Source organism: Episyrphus balteatus, chromosome 4 (assembly GCF_945859705.1).
Source record: "Episyrphus balteatus chromosome 4, idEpiBalt1.1, whole genome shotgun sequence".
NCBI classification, from domain to species: domain Eukaryota; kingdom Metazoa; phylum Arthropoda; class Insecta; order Diptera; family Syrphidae; genus Episyrphus; species Episyrphus balteatus.
This window is the reverse complement of record NC_079137.1, coordinates 20,154,668-20,180,572: the sequence shown is the minus strand read 5'-3', so window position 1 is coordinate 20,180,572 and position 25,905 is coordinate 20,154,668. Positions and strand designations below refer to the sequence as shown.

The window sequence follows — 25,905 nt, the reverse complement described above, 5'->3', positions numbered from 1 at the left end:
TTGGATATACTGGATGAGCACATAGTTTCAACGGACAACGAAGAAGCAGTTAACTTTTACCCCGACACCCAGTCGGCATACTACCGCAGCTAAATGCCAACCAAACCAACCCAACAACTGGACATCCGGGTCTGAACACCCGGAGGACAACCTAGACAGCAGACATTTTAAATTAAGTTTATCCATGTATTATATTTGTTTATATTTTATAACTTTTTCATCTTCTCGAGTAGATACGATTTGTATTCAATTCGTTGAAATTGCGTTCCATTGAAAATCGCTATTAAACTACTAGTAGTACTTTGCCACCTCCCAAAGGAACAGGGCTAAAATTTTGTATCTATCAATGTATTTTAAAAATAAGTGAGTTTCGTAAAATTTAATTAAACTTAAAATGATTGATACCCGCGAAAAGCATAACTTAAAATCTTATAAAGTTAACTATTGTTAACTATCGTTAACTTTTGTCGTTCCTAAACTACAAAATTGTTACGATTTGTAACTATTTGACAGATGAACATCGTTCCTAAACTCGTTTTTAAGTGTCAAATAGTTACAAATCGTAATTATTTCCAACTCTGGAGGTGAGTTGAACATTCATGAGATTGTTGATGTGTCAAAGTGTATGTTTTGTTTACAAAACAAACTTAAAGATTTTTTTTCTTTTGGAAAAAAACGGAAAAAATGAAAATAAAAACAGAGTTTTGTAATTTTTTGATGAAAGATAATTTATTGTGAATAAAAAACAATTTTTTTTTTTTGTTATAATAATGGAAATAAAAGTATTCTCAAAAGAAATTTTTTTTTGATGGTTTGACAGTCTAACAATCTCTAACAATAAATCGTTCCTAAATGATTTGTAAAAAATCCAACGATTTCTAACAATGGCACTTCAACAATAATTTTTGACATAACAACGATCGTTGACTATTGTTAGAAAAAGAACGCACCTCGGCATAATCCGAACATGTTTGGATTTTCGTCAGTTATCTGGTTTATTTATACGTTTAAAGTTCACGGAAAAAAAACAAAATATGAATAACGAAAAATTAATTATTAATAGTAGGTATTCACAACAGGCCACCTCTCTTGGACAAATTTTCAAAAAATTACAACAATAGAGATATTGAGTGATATGCATACAAAACAGCAATTGCTTTTACCTACTTGAAAAATTGTAAAGTATGAAATTTTTTATCAACATTTTGCGCATATATGAAACCTAGTTTATACTTTTTTCATGCATATGGGCCATTGTTTCAAGTTTCACTAAGTCAGACTACAGACCGGCACCGTCCTAGATCGGAAGCAGTGTATGCAGACGACCGTCCTAGAAAGTTTCCTGAGTAGTTCCGACCCGATATCGGCCGATAATTCGGTTTTAGTGTACACGAACTGTAAGAGCCCAGACCGACAAAACTATCGGCCGATAGAAGCTCTGTAGTGTGCGGATTGCGGGGTTCAAAGTATTTTTTTTTTTATTCGAATTAAATGAGTAGTATAATTGTACTGAGTAGGTACTGAGAAGTATAAAAAATGGACTACAAAATGAGAAAATTAGTTACTTTTATTAGCTTGATAATGCTCAGCGATATGTTTTTTTAATTCTGTGTTCAACCTGAAAGATTGATCACACTCTTCGCATTTATAGACGTTCTCCCCTATATGCGATCGAAGGTGTTTTATCATATCATTTGATTGAGCAAATTTTCTTTCGCAATATTTACAAGCGTATGGTTTCTCTCCGGTATGTGTTCGCATATGGCGTTTCATGTGGTTAGAAGAAATAAATCTATTTAAAGAAAATATGGGAATTATAAACCAAAATTTAAAATCATGATCATTACCTCATTTCACAGCATTCACACGGATATGGTTTCTCACCAGTGTGTATTAATTTATGTTTTTTTACGGATGATTGTTTTGTAAATCTTGAGCTACAAATGTCACAACTATATGGTTTCTCATTGCCATGGGTATTCATATGTTTGGAAAGGTCGCTTTTTAATGGAAACCTACTTGGACATTCTGGGCATTGGAAGGGCTTAACATCTTTGTGTCGCATCTCATGCTGTCTCAAATTACTTGCACTTTTAAATGCTTTTCCGCACTCGGAACATAAAAAAGGTTGCTCGCCAGTGTGTGTCCGTAAGTGGTCGTTCAATGTGCCTATTTGTTGAAATGCTTAATAAAATAAAAGAAGTTAAAATAGAATACAAAATAAAGAAAAAGTACTGCATCTATGGATCTTGGCATGAATATATTATATGACTATATTTATTTTATGAAAACGAAGAACGGCCATTCCATTTTAACTTATATGACATTTTGACGCTTGGTATAAAGTATATCTTGCTGAAGAAGCATTTTTTTTTTCTTGAAACTTGGCTCTCAAGGGCTCATGATAAAGTTGATGTTCCAGAAGTTTCACGAAAAACTAATTAAGGGCCTTTTGCTGAATCGAAACTTAAATAATTTATGTTGAACATAAACTCTTATTCCCTGCTTTTTCCTCTGCGTAAACTGTCACATAAGGATTTATGTAGAACTTAAATGCTTAAGTTTCGATTCAGCAAACGGGTCTAAGTGTAGCTTAATTATACACAGACCAAGACGGTAAAGGAGAAGACGAGTACGCGTCCTCTTCGTTACCGTCTTTATCTGGGAATAATTTGGTTATTAGTTTTTCGTGAAGCTTATAGAACATCAACTTTATCATGAGCCCTCGAGACCCACCAAGTTTCAAGAAAAAAGATTTCTTCACCGAGATATACAGGAAACAAGTGTCAGTGTGTCCTCTCCGTTACTTTGGAATGGCCCAGAATCAGAAGTGTATGTATGCAAATGTCTTGACTGGTCTGTGCATCTGTTCGTTCTTGAGCTTGTACCTTGTGTAAAATAAATAAATGGAACAATACGAAATCATTTTTAAAGCTATTTTGTTGAACTTTGTGGAATGGGAATTACCATTTTGTTGGGTATTTCAGCACGAAAATGATCCAAAACACACAGAAACTCCAGTAAAAAGACGGTTAATGATGACAATATTACAGTTATGGATTGCCCACTGCTGCTACTCGATTTTAAGCCAAAAAAAAAATCTGTGCAAGATCGTCAAAAGGAAAATTAATCGAGAAAACGTTAGAACTACAGATGGAGATATGAAAAGGCTTGGGATGACATACCATTAACTGTTTTACAAAATTTAATTGAACCAATGGCCGGGTTCAACGCACCATCTGAACTTAAGTTCAGATTTTTTTTGACGTTGAACGCAAAAAATCATCTGAATTTCAGATGACAATAACGAAAAATCTACTTTTTTTCTTTACTTGGATTCACTTTCAAAAAAGAATATTTATTTTTCTAGGGTAATAAAAATAGTTCAAAAGTTATTTATTAATATTTACAGTGAGATCACTTCAGTATTTGTAAAAATTATTTTGTTGGATTCATAAAATCCCTTTCTGCTATCCACTTATGTATTTTTAATTTGGCTTTGGTCCCCAACTTCATAAAAATTTTTTATTTCCTCATTTATGTTCATTATTGCATTTCTGCACATAAACATGCGGAGGAAGAACACAAAATTATATTAATTACATATGCATTGTAATATCATATCAACAAATAATAATAAAACCCGAACAAATTTCCAAACACAAAAGAAATATAAGGTGTGTTTTTTTGTTTATCTATATAGATTTTGTGCAAAAAAAACGACATCGGGATTTTTAAAATCTATGTAAACATTTGGCACCACTGTACATACACTTTGGCAGCTGTCTGTCAAAAATGTTCCTTTTGTTTTTTTTTTTTTTTTAATTTGAACTTCGAAGTGGGAAGGCCATTACATCCATGTTGGACGCAAAAAAAAATTTTCACAAACAAAAACCATTTGTATGGCCATGGCATCCATGTTAGATTAAAAAAAAAATTTTTCACAAAGAACCAAAAATCATCACTATATTCTTAGCTACATTTTAAGACCATGACCATTAACATTGGTTGCGTCGTTCTTGTGTTATAAGCGTTTGAAGGTAGCCATATTGATTTTTGTTCGAATTTTTCAAAATCAAACGTGGAAACTTTTTAATTTTTATTTGTAACTTTTCGAAAAAACTTTGGTAATTTTATGTATATATGTATCTCCAAAACCCCACTAACGAATTTGAAAATATTTTACCCACGTAATGTGCTTACCGTCACCTTTCATTTGATACCCATTTCGTAAGTGAACACACTGGGCCCAAAAATGTGCCATCTCCTTTGGAAAAAAAATAAAATTCGTTTTTTAAAAAAATAAAATAAATACTGAAATCAAATTGCCCTCCAAAACAGGTATGCAGTTTTGGTTGATATATTAAGATGCATTTTTAGAAAAAAAATTTTCAAAATCGTTAGAGCCGTTTTTTAAAAAAACTAATTTTTTATAAATAATTTTTTGGAAAAAAAGTTTTAAAATATAATTGGTATGCCATTTTGTAGAAATCACTAATCAACATCTAGAGACAAAATTTCAAAAAAATTCAATGTCCCGTTTTCGAAAATTTGATTTTTCAAAAAATAAATTTCAAATTTTTTTTAAAAATCCAAAAATTATTTTTTTCAAAATTTAATTTTTGGCTTATATTGAAATTATATAAATGCTTCTTCACAAAAAAAATTTTTGTCATTAAAAGATAGAGTTTGTCTTAAAACTAACATTTGAATTTTTTTTGGTTGCATTGAAATGTGAATATTTCGGTTTATACCCAATGCACTTTTCAGATAAAAATCTTAAATGGGTCCTGATAAGATTGTTAAACAAATATGTATACAGTAGTTTCAGTCTAATCAAACAGGAATTGGGTTAAAAATGTTGAAAAAAGTAGAATTATTTCTGTTTTAGGCAGTACCTAAACAGCCCTGTTACATGTAACATTAATTATACATTTTGTATTTCATTTTTCGCACACAAATTGAAAATGCCAACTTTTGAGGTTCTGGGTAGTCAGTCTCCTTAAAAGAAAGATCACTCAAAAGTTTGATTTTGGATTAAAGTGCCTTATATCCTGTTTTCACTAGAACCCAAATGAGATATTTTCTTAAACTATTTCGTTTTGAATGTCAAATCGTTTAGGAAATTATTTAAATTGAAATATATAGAAACCGTTAATGGAAAATTGCTAATCCTCATCTTGGTAAAATGGATCGAAAGATTAATTTGAAATTAAAACTGACTTATACTACGTTTCCACCTTCTCTAAATCCTAAACGAAATGTGGATTGAATAAAAACAGCTTTAAAAATATTTTTTGTGTAGTTCAACGTGTTTTTTACACAAATTGAATCATTAATTTTCAAAACATGATAAGTCCATGATTTTAAAATTTTCAGGAGAAGAAAAAAACGTTCTATATTCTTTTGATGTGTGTAGCTAAATTTATAAAAAATATATTCTGTAAAACTTTTGCCTAGCTACAGAATACCGTTTCGTTTTTAATTTAATTTTAGTTCAAAAGATAAAAAATAAAAACGCTTTTGGACTTATCATACTTTGAAAATAAACGGATGTTAAATTAGTTTTAAAATGAATATACAATCTTGCTTTTAGCCCCAGTCTATCAAACAATTGTATTTGAGATTCAGAGTACTTATTTATCTTTAAAGACGTTTTAAACTTAAGATTCGGCCAGTAGTCTAATATAGCATTTACACGAAGCTGTTGTTTATTTTCAAAAGATGATAAGTGTGGGACTTAAGGCTTAACTACATACACCACTTTTTCAAAAAGTACAAAAGTGAAAATATTTTTTTTCTAGCTAGCGCAATTGTTTTGTGAAAAAGAGTATACAAATTGTTTATTAGACAAAAAAATAAGCTTTCTGCATCATTTGTTGTAATTTATCAGGTCGAAAAATTAAACAAAAATGCGTTTGAAAATGTTCACTTTTGTACTTTTTAACTTTTTGAGCCAATGTAGTCAAGGCTTTATCCTGTTTTTGATACTAAAAAATATTTCGCGTAGCTGTAAGATCGGATATAGATATAGATACTTCATATTTTGAAGATAGACGTGGTTATCCCTAGAGTACAAATTTGGTCAAAAAAGCGAGTTTTGAAAAAAAGTGGACTTATCATCTTTTGAAAATAAATGATTCAATTATAGCAAACAAAAATGTAAATCGTGACAGAAAGCTATGCGCGCATGCGTTCATTATGGTTAATCCTCATGTTTTCAGAAACAGAACGAAGCAGTTCGTTCGATTTTGACAAACCTATGCGAGCCCATGCCTAGCCTATTATATACTTGGGCCTTAAGGCGGTACCCAAACAAACATGATCATGAAAACAGATAAAAATAATTGATTTATTTTATTTAGTTAGCACATAATACGATATTTTGATAGGAATAATTTTATTCCACATCGTGTAGTTCCGATAGCCAATGAAGGATACAAAATATTTTGCTTATTTTTTACTTTGGTATACTTAGCGTAGTTCCTTCAACATCAAGTGCGGTCCTTTATTTTCATTATTCTTGCAGATCATTGAACACTTCTACATAAGATGTTTCCAAAATTATTGGAAAGTGGAAGTGTTCATCGCTTTTGACATGATCTTTGGAATAAGTTCAGTTGTGTGTGTATTCTATATGAAAAAGACACCGCCAGAATCAAACAATAACAAACGTTTAAATTAATAGGCAATAGGGGTATTCACGATCCGGTGCAACAAAAACATGTAAAATTGCTAAATTTTGTTTTTCTACTACAACAACTACAACAGACAAGTTTTGCACCATTGTATTATATTTTTGCAATATGATTAGGGTATATAGCCCAGGGAAATTAGTAAATCAAATCGCATTTTTCGCGGGACAAAATTTTTTTCATGGAATGTTTTCGGGGGGTTGTCCTTATCATAAAAGTCAATTTGTTGGGAAAATTGGAGTTTGGGAACAGCCGCCATCTTGGAAAAGAGATTGGTATCGTTTTTATTGAATAGCTCCATTGTTATTCATTTTAACAAAAAACGACAAAGGTAAGACTTATTAACAATAAAATTATCTAAAAAATGATATACAAAACAATTCCGTGAGTTGATTAAATAAAATTTTATAGATGGTTAAAGTGCGGGTTTGTGTCGCAAGGTTGGGGCAAAATGACATTTTTCCATATATCTGACGAACTTTTGATTTGTCTAGGTAATTCTTCAAGAATGAATTATAGTACTTATAATTATCTACAAAATGAGCCTACAATCGTTATTGTAACCATCATATTGTAGAAGTAATCTAACTCCGAAACTCTCCATGTACTAGTTAAAAGTGAGAAAAAAGCTAGTTTTTTGCTAGTAGGCCTAGCAAATTTTGGGAGTAGAGGTATAACCAAAAAATAAGTACGCAGTTTTGCAGCCATACGCGTCTTAATATCGATTTCAAATGTCTGACAACTCTAATTTTGTGCTGTATACGGTTCTCGGGGGGTTAAATAATGTAAGTTTTCCATTTAATTTGAATGAGCTAAATTTACATTATTTCAAATTATAAATATAAAATCTGATGCTCTGTCATTTTTCCTAAATTTGGACACCTCAATTTTGGCGATGCGGCTAGCAGAAGATATAATCTTTTTTTAAGTACCATATCGGGGTTTTCAATTCAAATAAACAAACAAAAATTTAAACACAAACGTTTTTAAAACATAATCGCATAAAAGGCTTATATCTTGAGTTCTATTGGTCACATCCTCAAGATTGGGGTGTCTAGATTTAGGAAAAATAATAGAGCACCAGCTTGTTTATTTATAATTTCAAATAGTATAAATTTAGCCCATTCACATTAACTAGAAAACTTACGTTATTTAACCCCCCGAAAACCGTATAAAGCACACAATTAGAGTTGTCAGACATTTGAAATCGATATTAAGACGCGTATGGCTGCAAAACTGCGTACTTATTTTTTGGTTATACCTCTACTCCCAAAATTTGCTAGGCCTACTAGCAAAAAACTAGCTTTTTTCTCACTTTTAACTAGTACATGGAGAGTTTCGGAGTTAGATTACTTCTACAATATGATGGTTACAATAACGATTGTAGGCTCATTTTGTAGATAATTATAAGTACTATAATTCATTCTTGAAGAATTACCTAGACAAATCAAAAGTTCGTCAGATATATGGAAAAATGTCATTTTGCCAAAACCTTGCGACACAAACAAACAAACAACACGAAGCAATTTTTCAGCTTGTTGTTTGAGAAATGTCAAATGTTCCAAGTGTGTGTGCAAATCCGGGATAATCTTTCAAAAAACAGGGATTAAACAAAATTCGAATTCTGCTTCGTTTGAGGCGATTTTTTTTTCTATGGAGCATGCTTTTCAGAAAAAATTCGCCGAAAATTCGAGTTTTTAATTGAAAGGAATTCGACATTACTACAAATCTGCAGTTATCTAATCAAAAGTGATGTGTTAGTGCCGGGCTACACGGTGATTTTTCAATCGCCTAACCAGTCAGTTTGTTGGCAAGAGGGGTGAGGATTTTCCTCTTTTTTACGTTTGTTCCTAGAAAATGTAAATTGGAACGTGATTGGGCACAACATTGTTTAGCCAGGCCCTTATGGCGTCTTCCATTTTCCAACTCGGAGTTAAATTAATAAATTTGTAGGTGAAAGGGAAAGAAAATGGGAACGTCTCAAATTTTACTATGCCATTTGTGACACCAGTCTCAAAAAAAATGTAATAAAATATCTGGCTAGATTCATACACATTTCTCTGTTTGATATTTGTCTGAACATTTACAGCCATATTGCGATTTACAAATATCAATCGATAGTTGATAAAAATTAAATTTCATTATCTTATTACTTAATTAAAAAAGTTTTGAAAGCAGAAAGTGGTCCTAACTGTTTCTAAATGAGATCTAATTATAAAATCCCATTTAAAAGTTCATAAGTTTTCCTATAAATTATGTTTAAAAATCCCAAATTTAAGTATTTATCAACTATCGATTGATAGTTGTAAATCACAATACGGGTGTTATTATGTTTTTTTTTTTATATGAACAGATTCCGTACATTTCATCTTCCATTTGCCAGGAAAAGACTGGAAATTGTATGTATAAATATATATATACATATGTACACAAGGAAGAAAAATAAAGAGTGGTCGCAATATTCGCTCTTTGCATTCGATTTAGGTCCGTTTGGGTACTTACTGGGCTACAATATGATAAGTCGCTATTAAAAATGAGAAGACTATGAAATCACATACGAGTTTAAAATTTCCGCTTTTGAATAGCGACATAAAATTTAATGGAGTGTGACAAAAATGGGTTTAAGATAATTTTTGGAAAAGCCCAATACAATACAGAAACCTTACGATATACAATTTTTTTATTGACGATTTAAGGTGGTGAATGCATTATTCAACATCGTTTCAAGTCTTCAAGAAGACCGATTTTGGGGTATTAGCTGCGGCAACCTATTTAAACCTAAGTTAATTATCAATTAATTAGCTCTATTTTTCGACTTTTCAAAAGGCACTCTGTATTTACCTATGTACCCATGCGAGAGATCTCGCACGGGTAAGCTAGTTTTATTTAATTTACTCAGAAGTATTTTATGACTTAATTTATCAAATGCTTTGCTAAAATATGTGAAGATACAATCTACTTGGGAATGATTTTCGAAACAAACAAAAAGTAGATAAATGCAATAGATTAGTGAAAGTTGCAATTGTTTTGTCGCATAGTGATTTGAGGTTACTCGATACAGTTTAGAGAAGTATATTTTGTATTAATTATTATTTTGAAAACTATGCATTTTTATTTTCTTAAGATGTCGAAATGTATAAAAATTTTTTAAAGTTTTGATTAAAATTTTAACGAAATCGAACAATTTGTTTATTATCACTTTGAGTTGCAAATGTTTCATCCGATACTGTAAATAAATTTCTTTTCGGGCTGTGAAAGTAAGAAATAACTTAAGAAAAAATCAGAATCATCGATATCGAACAACTGAATGCAGTGGCCACTACCACTACTACTACACCAGGAGTTTTGAGCGTAAGTCTAAATTGTCGGAATTTTTTTTTTTTTAAATATAAATCCTTTCGCCCGAAATTGTTTACATATAAAAGAATATACTGCTCATAATCTCGTAAAGGCCCGAACTACAAATTTTTTGATTTTGATTTTAGGGCTTTTTTTATGATTTATTCTCATTTATTTTTTTAGCCTATGTCTTCAAATAAGGCAAAAAATTCCAATTTTAATTTCTATACTCAGATTGCTATAATAGATTAAGTGTTTCCTTGTATAACTCAGAATTATGAAAAATGTAGTTAGAGCCTTTACGAGATTATGGGCAGTATACTTTTTATATCGTGAGTTGGAAAGGGGGGTTTTCAAGGGGTAACAAAGTGGAATTTCAATAAAGGCTGAAACATTCAGTTTTCAATTAAATTTTGGAAAAAGTTGTAAATAGTGATGAATTAACGAAAATAATGGAAAAAATGAATCTGGCGGAATATAATACAATAGAACATACATTCATAATGGTCCTTTTTGTTAATAACAAAAAGCTTTAAAAGAAACACTTTTCAAACAAAATGTCAACTCCGAATTCATAAGTGTGTGTACAAGTCCGTGTGCAAATAGGTGTAAATCTGACTAAGAATGTGGAATAAGTCCGAAGTACACAGTAGTACTAAAATTACTCCGGAGTAAATTTTTGTTTACCCTTTTGTGGAGTGAAGGAGCACAAAACCTCCAAAAGTGCAAAAATAAGTACAAGATAACTAAGGCGGTGAAAAATAGTAACGGAATTTTGTAGAACAGTCAAATACAAGCACTTTTTAAAAAGCTAGAATTTTACTATTAATTTTTAATTTCAAATCAAGTTATTGAAATAGTTTTTGTCAATAGTTTTTGAAATAATCGAATTTAGAGTCAAAAATTGTGAAAAAATAACTTAAAAAAATACATTAAATTCTATTTTTGTTGAGACTGTGAATTTCAATACAAAATTGATTGTTAAAGTAAACTGCCCCAATTGATTTCTGATCAAACACCGTATGTTTGACACCATTAAAAAGATTTTTGATAGTTAATACATAGAGTTGGTTGAGAGCTTTGTGTATCTCTAAGAAAAACATTAGATACCTCGCCAGGCAGGCGCTAATGTCAATAGCTTTTATTATCTAAAAAGTACCTTGACTGGACCACTTCGTGGATTCTCAGCATTTTAACTTTACTTTTTGGGTTCTCTTTCCCGTTTACCTCTACAAGAATTCATAACTTATTTTCACTGCCTTAATTACACTGTGTTACAAAATAAAAATCATGTTAATTACTTTGGAAGTGACCTAGCAGAGATTGTAGGTATTACTGAGTACATCGTATTTCGGCACTTGAAATTCTTCATAACTTCCACAATTTCTAACTGATTTTGATGAATAAAAACTTATTTAATTCAGTATAAATAGAACAATAAAACTGTTCATAGAAAAAAAATTCAAAACACAAAATATAGATTACAACGGTCTCTGAATTGTAAAAAACGGGGAAAAAATGCTGTAAATGTTGAGACTCAGTCCATAAAATCTACACCCAATTTGGTGCTTCAGTCAAATAAAAAAATATTTTCCAAAAGAACAAGTACTCCTCTTTTTAGAACTCTAAAAAATTTAAAATTGACCGAAAAATGACTGAGTAAAAAATCGCTGAAATGCGCAACCATTGAAAAACGGTTTTTTGACGATAACTTGAAATTTTGAGGGTCTATGAAAAATTTCAAGTGCCGAAATATGATGTACTCAGTAATACCTACAACCTCTGCTATGCCACTTCCAAAGTAATTAACATGATTTTTATTTTGTAACACAGTGTTAACGCACTAACTCCAAAATAAGTTCTAAAAGGGTACTCTCGTTGGAGTGAAGGGAAACGACATTAGTGTTTATAGTTATTAAAATGTAGCTTAGAATACAGGGTGTTTTAAAAGTTAACGTCGAAACGAAAACAGTAGATAGGTTAGGTGACTGTTATCAGAAAAATAATAAAAAAATCGCAGCTATATATTTTGGGAATTATGGGCATTCGAAAAAAAATCGAAAAAATGGTCACCCTGTGACGGTTTTTCATGTGCCGCGACTACAAATCTTTAGTGTTTTTTTTTTTTCTTTTGCAACGGAACTTGAATAACCTTGCTAACAAGTGCATTCAATAATTTTAACTCAACTAATATGTATCACTTTTTTGCCCAACTAAGAAATCAAAAATTATACTTGACCCTAATTAAATGAACCGTAGTGTAAAAAAAATGCACTTCGATATTTCGGCAAGCTACCTTAAAAGTCGGTGTGTTCAATTCTCTTTTCAAAATGGTATAAAATCGTTTCGAATATTTCATAAAAAAACGGAAATAAAAATGTTTTACTTTAGAAATCCGACCTATTTTATTATGTCACTTTATTATTATCACTTTTTTGCCCAGCAAAAAAAGTCAAAAATTTTACATGAACCTAATTCAATGAACCGTAGAGTAAAAAAAATTCACTACATCACTACGATATTCCGCCAGTTACCTTAAAAGTTAGTGTGTTCAATTCTCTTTTCAAAAGGGTATAACATTGTTGAGAATATTTGATAAATAACGGAAATAAAAATGTCTATTGATATTGGTGACCTTTTTTGTACTTATACATATAAGTTTTTGGTGAACGAGCTTCAGGTCAAATGAAACAAATATTTTCTTTTTGTCACAACGTTTCGTCCATGTATATGGACATCATCAGGTGAACAATGGTTTCTATTTAAGCATTGATTAATATTTTAAGAAATGTTTACAAATTATTCACAATACAGTAAAACTTACAAAAATTATTGTTACATTTAAATTAAATAATAAATTTCTTACAACTACACAGTATAAAGTTTAACTGACAAGTAACATGTGCTACAAACATAATATGAAAATTATTTGAACATCACACACATAGAGATCATGTTTTTAAAGTAGTAAAGTGCTGGTTTTTTAAAAGATGAAACAAGCTTGAATAATACTTTAAAGGCAATCGTTTGTAGAATACGTTTTAGCATAGGTTTATCAATGAAAATAGTAGAAAAACCTATCCTTTCGTTTACGGTGATCTTGAAGACGCGGCAGGTTTTACAAAAATGGACCCCAAAAGTAATGATGCAGGATTCTTCGGACTGATTTCAGGATTCTAAATATGTCAAAATCGTACCTGATCCCTTTTTTGAGTTATAAGCATTTTTGTATACACGGGAGGGCATTTTGACTTAGAATGGGGAAAAAGTTGTTAAAAAACATCGAAAAAAGACGTTTTGATTTTGTATATGTTTTTCGAAAGCTATAATATTGTTCTTGAACTAAGTCTTTAATTTAAGTTGGTTGAGCAAATATGTTCTGAGAAATTTAATATCAAAAACATCATTTTAGAAAAAAAAAATTTTTTTTTCTTCAAGTTTATTTTTTGGTGTGGCAAAATCGCATCGCGGTGCCCGCTGGATATCCAACTAACGACGAGCGTTGGATCCATTCGATCCACGAGCTGAGTCACCTGAGTTATCTTTTCAGGAACTAGGAGCAAAAGAACAGAAATATCGCTCTGAATGCACCAGCTCACGATTAAATCCAAGAGCGTCTGACACTAGACTGATTCAAAAAAAATTTTTTTTTTGTTTGTTCAAAGCATTGTTGAAAATATTGTTGGAAATGACGAAAAAAAAATACTGTAAAAGTTTCAGCCCTTAATGTAAACATTTAGTACCGCCGCATCGCAAATTTCTATTTCCCATACGATTTGTATGGGAAAGATTGTGTATTTGTGTTTAGAATTTTTTATCTTTTTAATGGTTCATCAAAAAGGCTAGATTTAATCAGTTTCTTGTATAAAATTGAACGCTCTACAAAATTGCATTTATAAAATTTAAAAAAAAACGGACGCGAAAAATTGATTAAAATAATTTTTAGTTGAAAAAATGAATAATTCGAATTTATTGAAGAAATCTAATATGATAGTATTAGGGGTTTGAGAGTTATATAAAAGGATCTGTGAAATCAAAACACAACGTAGAATGCAAATATTTGAAAATTTTGCTAAATTTTTTGAAAAACCTAATAGTCTAAGATCCGGCCATAGGACGACCTACCCTCATCGTTATACCAGTTGAGAGTTATATTTTCTGAAAGCTAGTGTCTTAGGAAATAAATTGCACATGGGTTGCCAAGCGATATCCTGTCAAGACATAGGGTTGCCAAATTTTTGATTTGACTTAGTTTTTGGTTCCTGTGTATTTTTGAAGAATAACACCGAAACAGTGAATTGAATTGTAAAAATCTGTAATTCTTCAAAAATACACAGGAACCAAAAACTAAGTCAAATCAAAAATTTGGCAGATACGTGTCAAGTTATTTTATTTATGCTCTCTAATAACATAAACATTATTTCAAATACCTTTCGTGCTGATTTTTGGTGAATTATTTCTCAAACATCGAATTTCACGGTTTTGACTTTTAAACGTCCATATCTCGAGTAGCAGATTTTTTACATTTTTGGTTTGTATGTGTGACTTATATAATTTAACAATATCTATCGATTCCAGTATCAATCTTTTTTCTACCAATCTTTGTAAAGGATATAGCTTTTTGACCTTTTTTTAAATTTACCTCAGTTTCCCCTTCTAAAATGTCAAATTTCTAAAAATCCTGAAAATTAAAATTTTTAAATTAAATTTCCTATGACATTATATTTTTTTTATAACTCTTAGGCTTGCCATATAAGCAGGGTCGCATTTTGAAAAATTTGCAAAAATAAACTTTAAGGCCTGGCAACCCTATGCCTTGACAGGATATCGCTAGGCAACCCATGTGCAAACTGTTTCTTTAGACACTACCCTTCGGAAAATATAGCTTTCAACTGGTATAATGAGGTGGATAGGTCGTCCCATGACGGGATTTCTCCCTTTAATAGATTAGATTAGATTAGAAAAGATTTTATTTAGTTTTCATTTTACAATTAATATAACAAGAGTAATAAAAAATCTTAATGTAATAATACAATGTTTTGACATAACATGTTTTTGTTGTCTGTCAGATTGGCGTTATAAATTCAAATTTAAATATACTATAGGTAACGTAAGTTGCTAATAATTTTCTTTAACTTATACATTTGTAGATATTTTAACTTAATATTTTTATAAATTTAAAATGAGATTTGTAATATTTATATTAACAATAGGTACAATAAAAAATATGGAATGTAATATTTAAATAATTTATTTAAATTTATTATCACAAATTTTTCATCAGTTCATACTTAATATTTTCAAAAAAAGTTTTTCATTGCTTTAAGCAAATTCATTTATTAACAAAGATCTATATTTTAGAGAGTAAGATAAAAAGTTGTAAAGGGAAGAGAAGTTACTACCATTTAACACATTATAAAATTCTTCAATGGACAAAGATTCTTTTCCAAAACAGGCTAGTCTCGTATTTTTATAAATCGGGCATCTGCCAATTAGGTGATATGTGTTTTCCACTTCATCCATATTACATATTGAACAGATTCCCAGTGTATCTTTTTTAAATGCTCTAGCATTAATATTTAATAGACCACCTCTAGCTTTAAGAATTAAGCTCTCCCTTTAATATGTTGAAATATGAAAATAAGCACCTTTTCGAAAAATCCCCTCGCAAAAACGGTAAGTTAAATTAAAAATTTGACAGACACGTGTCAAGTTATTTTATTTTTCCTAACTTATCACATTAAAATTATTTAAAAAATCTTTCATTCTGATTTTTGGTGAATTATTTCTCAAATATCGAATTGGAGTATCATGACTTTAAAAAGACTATATCTCGAGTTGTAGATTTTTTACATTTTTTTGTTCTATGTGTGGCTTTTATATTTTTATAATATCTATCGAATCCAATTTCAATTTTATTTCTATCACGTTTTGTTTAGAAAATAGATTTTTGCCCTTTTTCTAAATTCGCCTTTGTTTACCCTACTCAAACTTCAAATTTTAAAAAATCCTGAAAATTAAAATTTTCAAATTAAATTTCCTGTGACATAATATTTTTTTTACAACTCTTTGGCTTTGGGTATAAGCAGGGTGGCGTATTCAAAAATAATGAAAAATAAACTTTAAGGCCTGGCAACCCTATGCCTTGACAGGATATCGCTAGGCAACCCATGTGCAAACTGTTTCTTTAGACACTACCCTTAGGAAAATATAGCTTTCAACTGGTATAATGAGGTGGATAGGTCGTCCCATGACGGGATTTTTTCCTTTAATATGTTGAAATACGAAAATAAGCACCTTTTCAAAAAATCCCCTCACAAAAACGGTAAGTTAAATTAAAAATTTGACAGACACGTGTCAAGTTATTTTATTTTTCCTAACTTATCACATAACAATTATTTAAAAAATCTTTCATTCTGATTTTTGGTGAATTATTTCTCAAATATCGAATTGGAGTATCATGACTCTAAAAAGACTATATCTCGCGTTGTAGATTTTTTACATTTTTTATTTGTATGTGTGGCTTTCATATATTTATAATATCTATCGATTCCAATTTCAATTTTATTTCTATCACGTTTTGTTTAGATAATAGATTTTTCCCCTTTTTCTAAATTCGCCTTTGTTTACCCTACTCAAACTTCAAATTTTAAAAAATCCTGAAAATTAAAATTTTTAAATTAAATTTCCTATGACATTATATTTTTTCTTTAACTCTTAGGCTTGCCATATAAGCAGGGTCGCATTTTCAAAAATTTGCAAAAATGAACTTTAAGGCCTGGCAACCCTATGCCTTGACAGGATATCGCTTGGCAACCCATGTGCAATTTATTTCCTTAGACACTAGCTTTCAGAAAATATAACTCTCAACTGGTATAACGATGAGGGTAGGTCGTCCTATGGCGGGATCTCCTACTATAATAATTTCGTCGAAAAATCGGAAAAAAATGAGAAAAAACTACTTTTTATATTTTAAAGTTGAATAACTTCGAAACGCGGGGGTAAATCAAAAAAATTAATAAGAGCTTTTTTGTAGAGCGGACAATTTTATAAAAGAAAATGATTTTGTCAAGCCTTTTGGATGAACCATTAAAAAGATAAAAAATTCTAAACACAAATACACAATCTTTCCCATACATCGTATGGGAAATAGAAATTTGTGATGCGGCGGTACTAAATGTTTACATTAAGGGCTGAAACTTTTAAAGTATTTTTTTTTCGTCATTTCCAATAATATTTTCAACAATGCTTTGAACAAACAAAAAGACATTTTTTTTTTAATCAGTCTAGTCTGACACATATTGTGCGGCACACTGGTCAGCGTCTGTACCCTGTGGGGCGGCTGAGTATAAACTATAGATAGAAGTAACTGACCTATTTATGGTACGTAAACAAAGTTAAAAAAATTATGGCAATGAACAAAACGACTAGATTAAATACCCCAGGTGGCAATCCAGTTAAACTGGTAAATCCACTCTCTTTAGAGGTCGGTCCTATGGATTCTGGGGAGGACCAATTATTGCTTATAAATATTGAGAGACGGAGTTCAAAGATGCAAAGAACTCCCCCAAACAAATTTACTTCAGGGGTTACATCCAGTGGCGTATTGAGGGGGGGGGGGGGGGGCTCAGGGGGCTCAAGCCCCCCCAAGCCTTCCAGATCATGTTATTTTTTACCTAATTTCATTGTAATATATCTGTGGCAACAAGGAATAACAACATAAGTCAGCTTATGTCGAAATTGAGATTTTCACAAAATCTGATGCACAATAAGCGATTCTATCTACCATATTTTTTTCGTATTTTCATCTTAAGCGGTTTATGAATTACAGGTAAAAGAAAAATGACATTAGCATTGACTTCTTATGGGAAGCCAAACTTTCAAAACGCTCTCCTGAAAAGTTGTAAAAACTGACTTATGTTGTTTTTCCTTGTTGCCACAGATATATGCTTGACTGAAACTTGTTCGTAAATCTTATAGATTTAGAGCCAGCTCAGATGCTCGAGCCCCCTCCAAATTCTAAAACGGCTATTTGTGTTTGTTTGAGTAAGAGCCTTAGCTGTAGCTGGGGGTTGGGTGGTTTTTTTTTCGGGTTTAAGTCCAATTCGAAATTCTTCAGATCACTTTTTAGTATAATACGTACGTCGAATAACATCACCTTAGTTTTGCAAAAGTTCGTATGCAATCTCAATAAACACTTTTTTCAAAAATTATATACTTCTCAAAGCTATTGGAAATAGAAATATTTGATATCTCAAAATCTTAGTGGTCATCATATGTAACTAATGGTTTCTTTCAGCAAATGCCAGTTTGGACTTCGGATTAAAAAAGCAACATATTACGAAAAAGTATATATTTCGAATTAAACATCTAAAAAAATTCAATGGAAAATTAGTTTCTAGACTTTCACTTTCTGCATTTTTCACTCATTTAAATTTTCTGATCGAATTCAATTCACATTATTTCGGTTTGTAAATTTGGTGCCTTTTTCAATGAATCTATAATTTTTGGACAAAATATTATCATAACTTATTTGTGTCTCCTTATTTTTTCTTTTGAATTCTTATTTTTTTCCATTAAAATTGCCGATAAAATGGCATCCAGCAGTAATAATTTAACTTCAGAAACAAAATTAAAAAGGATGATCCTTCAGCTATGACAGTTCGAAGCAATTTCGAAGTTTTTGAAATTGATCCAAATGAAGAATATGATATTTTATTTCACGTGAAATTTAAAAGTGATTTCAATTCACTTTCGGTCGAATTGCGGAACATGGGCGTTTATATCGAAAATGGTGTTTGTCACACAAGAACTTTGAAAACAGGAGACAGTAGTACGAAGCTGTCGACGTCGTCGAGAGCAGTAAAATGCTACTATACCACTTTCAGTACCGCAGAGCTTCACTCTCGATCAAAGGTGAATAGGTATATTAGAGAGAAAAATTTTTCGTACCCCTCTAAAAAATGTTTGAATAATTTTCTAGCCCCCTCCAAATTTTTTTCTGGATACGCCACTGGTTACATCACCGACAACCCCAAACAATACTATCGATGTTAAACACATTAGCGAAAAAGGGACCAAGAAAAATGAAGAGATCGACATTACAGATCAACAGAGTTCCATCGAAGACAAAGAGATAGACCAATCAAAATCAAAGAACTACTTTGAAGAATGGCAAATTGAAGTAGCGGCAAGAAAACAACCTGAAGTTCTTGTTCAAAGTCTTCAGCTGCAAGTGAAAAAACTCGAAGAGAAAGTTTCCTTACTTGACAAGAAAGATTCAGAGTCCACGCTTTAGTTAAGTCCAAAATATATTGAGCGTGAATATCAAACTGATGAAGAAGAGCTCTTGTTTGAAACTGAGAAAAAGAAAAATAAGCGTATCACAAAGAAACGTAAACCAAACGGGAGTCCTGAGATTTGTTTAAGAAATCAGAAAAACTCTAAAATCGAAAATAATAAAGACTTGTTTACAGAAACTAAAGAACCGAATAATGTGGTAGCTGTTGTTAAATCAAATTCTCACGCTAAAGGCAGCAAAAAAATTACACCACCACCAATTATGATCTCAGGATTTCCAATTTTTGGAGATCTTAAGAAAATAATAGAAAAATGTACTAAAAAAGCTTGCAAATACACATCGTACAACAAAGACAACTGGAAAGTCACAGTCGAAGAAGCCGACGAGTATAGATCTGTCACTGAAGAACTGAGCAAACACCAAATTCAATGGCACTCATATGAGAACAAAGCTACAAGGCCAATAAAAGTAGTAGCCAGAGGTCTTCATTCCTCGTGCTCTCCCGAGGAAGTAGTGGAAGATCTTGTACAAAAAGGCTTCCAAGCCCTTGATGCAGTCAATCTATTTAAGAATGAGACAATTAAAAACTCCTCTGGAGAATCGACGACAAGTAAGAGGTTACTACCTTTATTCATGCTAACTTTTGACAGTAAGCAAAGTGTCGAGGAGATTTATAAAGTAAGATCAATCTTGGGCATAGCTGTTAAAATTGAACCACTCCAAAAATCTTAAGTTGTTCCGCAGTGCAAACGTTGCCAAGCTTTTGGTCATACCCAAAAATACTGCAACCGCGAGTTTGCTTGTGTAAAGTGCGAAGGAAAACATGCAACTAAAAATTGCCGATGAGCAAAGATCAGAAAGAAAAATGTGTGAACTGCCAGGGTAATCACCCGGCAAGCTATAGAGGCTGCCCAGTTGCCAAAAAATTCCAAGAGTTCAGAAGCAAAAATACATCTGCTAGAGACAAACCCAGAAACACTGTAAATACCGATTTAACTGCTGAAAACAATACTAAGAATGAACCGCCTAAAAAAGCTGTTCAAAGTAAAAGCGATGAAAATAAAGCCTATTCTCAGATTCTAAAAAATGTGCGGAAGAATGAAGAGACTTCCATAAAAGAAATGCTACACCTCATTCTCCAAAGAATTGATAAATAGGATTTGAATATCAAACAGTTAAGCGAAAAAGTCGCTCTTAAAAAACAATGATGGACAGAACACTTAAAATCGCTACATGGAATGCAAACGGTCTTTTACAACACTTATCCGAATTAAAAATCTTTTTAGATCTAGAACATATAGATATTTGCCTGGTGTCCGAAACTCATTTCTCCAATGGGCAAAGTCTAGATAATGTAATAGAAAACTATTCATGTTACCACGCTCCACATCCAGCTGACAAGGCAAGAGGTGGATGCGATTTTGCCACGTAACAACTATTAGTATTGGTATGAAAAAGAAAGAGTTTAAGATAGCAGCTATATACTGCCCACCAAGGCGCTCCCCGACAGAAGATGACTATACAGATCTATTATCTTCTTGAGCATAACTTTCTTGTTGGTGGAGACTTCAATGCGAAACACACCCATTGGGGTTCAAGACTTATATCAACAAAAGGCAAAAGACTTTTCCAAGCAGGCCGTAAATACAATTGCGAATTCTATTCCTCCAGGTCGCCTACTTACTGGCCTTCCGATACTAACAAAATACCAGACCTTATTGACTTTTTCTTAGCTAAAGGAATCAAACGAAATCACATTAGTGTCGAAGGTAATTATGACTTGTCATCAGATCATACTCCAGTGATTCTATCACGAAGTGAATCGGAAGTAATAGAAAAAAGTAATCCAAAGCTTGTAAATAAGAAAACAAACAGGAGTGATTTAAGAGAAAGGCTTTTAAGTTTTATAAATTTAAGATCTCCCATGGATACAATCGAGCAAATTGACCATGAAGTGGAACAATTTATTGCTGATGTGCAACAGGCCGCTGAAGAAAGTACTCCAACATTTTCTAATAGAACACAAAATGAAATAAAATATCCTTTAGAGATAAGAGAGTTAATAATAGAGAAAAGAAGAGCTCGAAGAAAATGACAAAATACTAGATTTCCAGATGATAAAACAACGTTTAACCGTATAAGCAACAATCTTAAAAAACAAATTTATAAATTCAAAAATGATTCACTCAGTACATTCCTAAAGAATTTAACGACTGATGCTTCAACCGATTTTTCGCTATGGAAAGCAGCCAAGCGCCTGAAAAGACCGCAGTTACTAAACTCGTCCTTGAAATCTCAAGATGGGAAATGGATCGGTAACCCAAAAGAAAAAGCTAACCTTTTCGCGGAGCATCTTGCGAATGTTTTTAAGCCATACCCAACAAACGCGGCTGAAAATAGCTTACAGTTTGTTGATAAGATAGATGAAAGTGAAATACCAACTGTAAGATTAAAAGAAATAAAAAGTATGTGTTTACATCAACTATCAAATAAAAAATCACCAGGTTACGATCTAATTACTGCCCAGGTTATGAAAGAAATGCCTTTGAAAGCCTTCATAAAACTCCAATATATAATAAATGCATGCCTTAAGCAACGGTATGTCCCACACCATTGGAAAATTGATGAAGTTATTGTCATACCCAAGCAAGGTGGCTTACCTACAGAAGTGACGTCTTACGGACCAATATAGCTTATACCAATTATGGCTTCTGAAGAGACTTAGCAAAATTATAGAAGAAAGAAGGTTAATCCCAAATCATCAGTTTGGCTTTAGAAATAAACATCCCACGATAGACCAAGTTCATAGAATAACGGATGCAATAGAAAAAGCATTAGAAGAAAAACAAGTATGTTCAGCTATTTTCTTAGATGTTGCTCAAGCCTTTGACAAGGTTTGTCATGAGGGACTTGAGTACAAACTGCAAAGGGATCTTCCCAGACAGTACTATGAAATATTAAAATCGTACATCTCAGACCGATTGTTTAGAGTAAGGTACGATGAAGAATATTCGGAATTGAAGATAATAGAAGCCGGTGTACCACAAGGAAGTGTCCTAGGTCCTACCCTGTATTTACTATACACAAGGGATATCCCAGTTGGTAATCACATCATAATGGCTACTTTTGCAGATGATACCGCAATTTTGGTACCCGACAAATGTGTCACTAAGGCAGCAGTAAAACTACAAAATGCCGTCGACACAGCCGACCGAAAAATGGCGTATCAAACTAAATGAATCAAAATCTTCACATATAAACTTTACAAATAAAAAGATAAACAATATTCCAATATTCATTAATAATCAAGCTGTACCTTACGCCAATACGGCCAAATACCTTGAATGACTTTGGATGCAAAGATTATGTTCGGAGATTAAGAAGAACCAAGCCTCATGAGCTTATGGTCTAAAAAAACATGGGAAAGTATTAAAAGTTTAAACTTCCCCCAAAGTGATTTTACAAAGTTAAGAAAGAAAAATCTGATGTCGATCTCTCAAGATTGGTCCTGATAAAGAGGTGGTTTTAGCGGTTAAGAGTCCCACACTACTTGGTGTCAAATACTGCCAAGTGTCTTTTGAAGATTTCCTCCCGTCAAAAAAAAAAAAAAAAAAAAAAAAAGTTTATTTTTTTTTTCATTTTTTTAAATAAAGGGTACAATTTTTTTACATAATTCAATGATCTTATAAATTTCTAGTCGAAAACAAAAAACCACATGCTTATAAGTATTTTAGTTTTTGAGATTGGAGGAAAAATGTATCGCATCCCCAGAATTTTTTTTTTCCTCCTAGGCTATTGATTATGTCATTCAGGGTTCACGGGTTTTTATTGCAGGAATTTTTCAATGGGTTATAAGAGAAGATAAAACCGCGGAGTGCTATTAAATGAGAAGGTGGAAATTCAAGATAAGGGTGCAAAAGCCCCTTTTTTGGTTTTTTCAATATATCTCGTAAGCCGAGCAAAATTTTGATATATTGCATTTAAAACTTTTTATTTCAAAAACAATTGATTAAAATACATAACTTTATTTTAAAATTAGCATTAGTACAAAGAAGGGGTTAAAATACATATAATCAAAATCAGTTAATATTTTCTACCCGCGCATCGGCTCAGTGTTATACCATTTTGAAAAGAGAATTGAACACACCTACTTTTAAGGTAACTGGCCGAAATATTGCAGTGCATTTTTTTTACACTACGGTTCATTGAATTAGGGTCATGTAAAAATTTTGACTTTTTAGTTGGGCAAAAATGTGATACATATTAGCTTTAAAGCTGATGCAGATGAGTAAAAATTTTTGAATGCACTTGTTAGCAAGGTTATTCAAGGTTCCGTTGCAAGAGAAAAAAATGAGAAAACTAAAGATTTGTAGTCACGGCACATGAAAAACCGTACAGGGTGACCATTTTTTTCGATTTTTTTTTTCGAATGTCCATAATTCCCAAAATATATGGCTGCGATTTTTTTATTATTTTTCTGATAAAAGTCACCACCTACTCTATCTACCGTTTTTGTTTCGACGTTGACTTTTAGGAAATCCTGTACACAAATAAATAATTGGTTTTTTGGGAAAAAAAATGTCCTCACATCATGGACAGAGATACTACCACTACCGAGTAAAATAAAAGACAGTTGCCAAATTACATACAGTACTGCCAAACAATTTTATGGGTTTCAAAAGTCACTATGTCGTTTTTTTTAAAACTACATATAGGCAAGGCATACAAAAAATACACCTAATATATTTTCAGAGACTGAGTTTTCTAATTTCTTCTTCTATTTGGAGTTATCTTAAGTTGATATGATATATAATAAAGCTTAAAACATTAATTGCCAATGTGAAGTCCATTCTCAGAAAATATAAGTCATACTTACATTTTCCACAGTAACGGCAAATATGCGGTTTAATTCCGCTGTGTTTACCAAGGTGGTCAATTAAATGCGATTTAAAACCGAATGTTTGTCCACAAGTTTTACATACGTATTTGCGGTTCCCGCGGTGTAGTTTTTTGTGTCTATTAAGGCGACGTTGTTCCTCAAACACCTTAGAACATTCATCACATTGGTAACGTTGGCAAACACCGACTTCCTTGCGATGAGTTTTCATATGAGAAGCTAATGATACTTGTTTAAGGAATTTTCTTGGGCACTCAGGACACTGGTGTCCATTTATATTTTTATGTGGTTCTGTATGTTCCAAAAAGATTTTATCGTGGATTATAGCATGACGCTTCAAATGCCCTTCCTGAGCGAATCTTCTTTTGCAGTGTTCGCATTCGAATGGGCGACCTTCTTTATTGTGAACACTTGAATGACGACGCAGCCGATGCTGACGATCGAAAGATTTTCCACAATCTTCGCAAGTGAAGCAACCATTTCTTTTATTACGAGGATTCGGCCTGCAAATTAAATTTTTAACTACCAATACCTACCTGCCACCATTGAAACTAATTTTACCTTTCTATTTCCGGATCTATTATCGAAGTCTCGTTTTTTACTATTAAATTCTCTTCATTGTTGTCAGAATCCGAACACTCGGGATAAACTGTTTCACGTTCTGGTAGCGTGTTGTCTTCAATTTCTTCTTTCTTTATACACTGTTTGTGTTCCTCAGTTCTGAAATAAAGTAGTTGGACGAACACTTTTATTTATAAACTTCATATAAAAATTCAATAGAAATCTTACTCTTGCGCCTTATAGCCATCACACTCCTTTTGATTTTTTAAAATATTTGTTTCTTTAATTTTGGTTTGGTTTGAAATAGATGGATCGAAGTAGTCTATTGTAAGGGTAACGGGTTCGTCATTCTCATTAACAATTTGTTTCCTAAATATTTCATTATGTTTGCAATTTAATTGGATGTCATTAGAAAAAATTAAACTTCGCATAGACGTTTCTGAGAGTTTACACATTTTTTGAAAAGCATATGCTTTTTTTAAGCTTTCCAGACATGGATAGCACATTCCTTTAGGGAGATTATCGTCAGGTTGTATTTGGAGCGTAGAAACAGCAACTAAAACTTTTGATGTACAAATGTGTTCGTCTACTATAATTATTTCCGAATTGAATATCTGATGAAGTGATTCCGACTTTGTTTTGCAACAGGTTCGACATATTTTATTAACATTGCAGAGTAATAAATCTTCGGATTTACCAAAGCTTTCCATCGTCAATAAAATAATAAACAAAAAACCATAAACAAAAAATACCAAGACTGGAAACTCGGCGGTCAACTGACGTTTGCCTACAAGCTGCGAGGTATGGTGAATGTCGTGAACCTATCGCTGTGTTCGTGTCCGCTGTGTGGTGAATGTCGTGAATCTATAAATGTGTGCGTGTTAACGTCATTTACCAACGTGGTGGCTTTCACATATATTCACAGACAGCACTGTACACAAAAGGGTTTTGCGGGGAAAGACGTACGAAATTTTCCAGTCTTGGTATTTTTTGTTTATGACCAGGGCCCTATTTCATAGATAATACATCACATACATTACATACATCCCTTCAAGCAAGAAAACGGAGTCCAGAAAAGAAAGTCCGACCTCCGACCGAGAAAAGCGGGGTTG

The 25,905-nt window shown here is 32.1% G+C and overlaps 1 protein-coding gene across 2 annotated transcripts; it reads right to left on the bottom strand.

Annotated features, from left to right (window-relative positions):
* Positions 1 to 1,542: 1,542 nt before the first annotated feature.
* LOC129919318 (gastrula zinc finger protein XlCGF57.1-like) lies at positions 1,543 to 25,551 on the bottom strand. Of its 2 annotated transcripts, none has more exons than XM_056000175.1 (5): positions 25,022 to 25,551; positions 24,794 to 24,952; positions 24,212 to 24,735; positions 1,848 to 2,169; positions 1,543 to 1,792 (listed from the first exon to the last, which is right to left on the bottom strand). In XM_056000175.1, the coding sequence occupies exons 1-5, from the start codon at positions 25,501 to 25,503 to the stop codon at positions 1,558 to 1,560; spliced, it is 1,722 nt and encodes a 573-aa protein (XP_055856150.1). In that variant the 5' UTR covers positions 25,504 to 25,551; the 3' UTR covers positions 1,543 to 1,557. The 2 variants fall into 2 exon arrangements, with proteins under 2 accessions (XP_055856150.1, XP_055856149.1); XM_056000174.1 differs by having other exon boundaries at positions 1,848 to 2,184; positions 25,022 to 25,545.
* Positions 25,552 to 25,905: the final 354 nt, after the last annotated feature.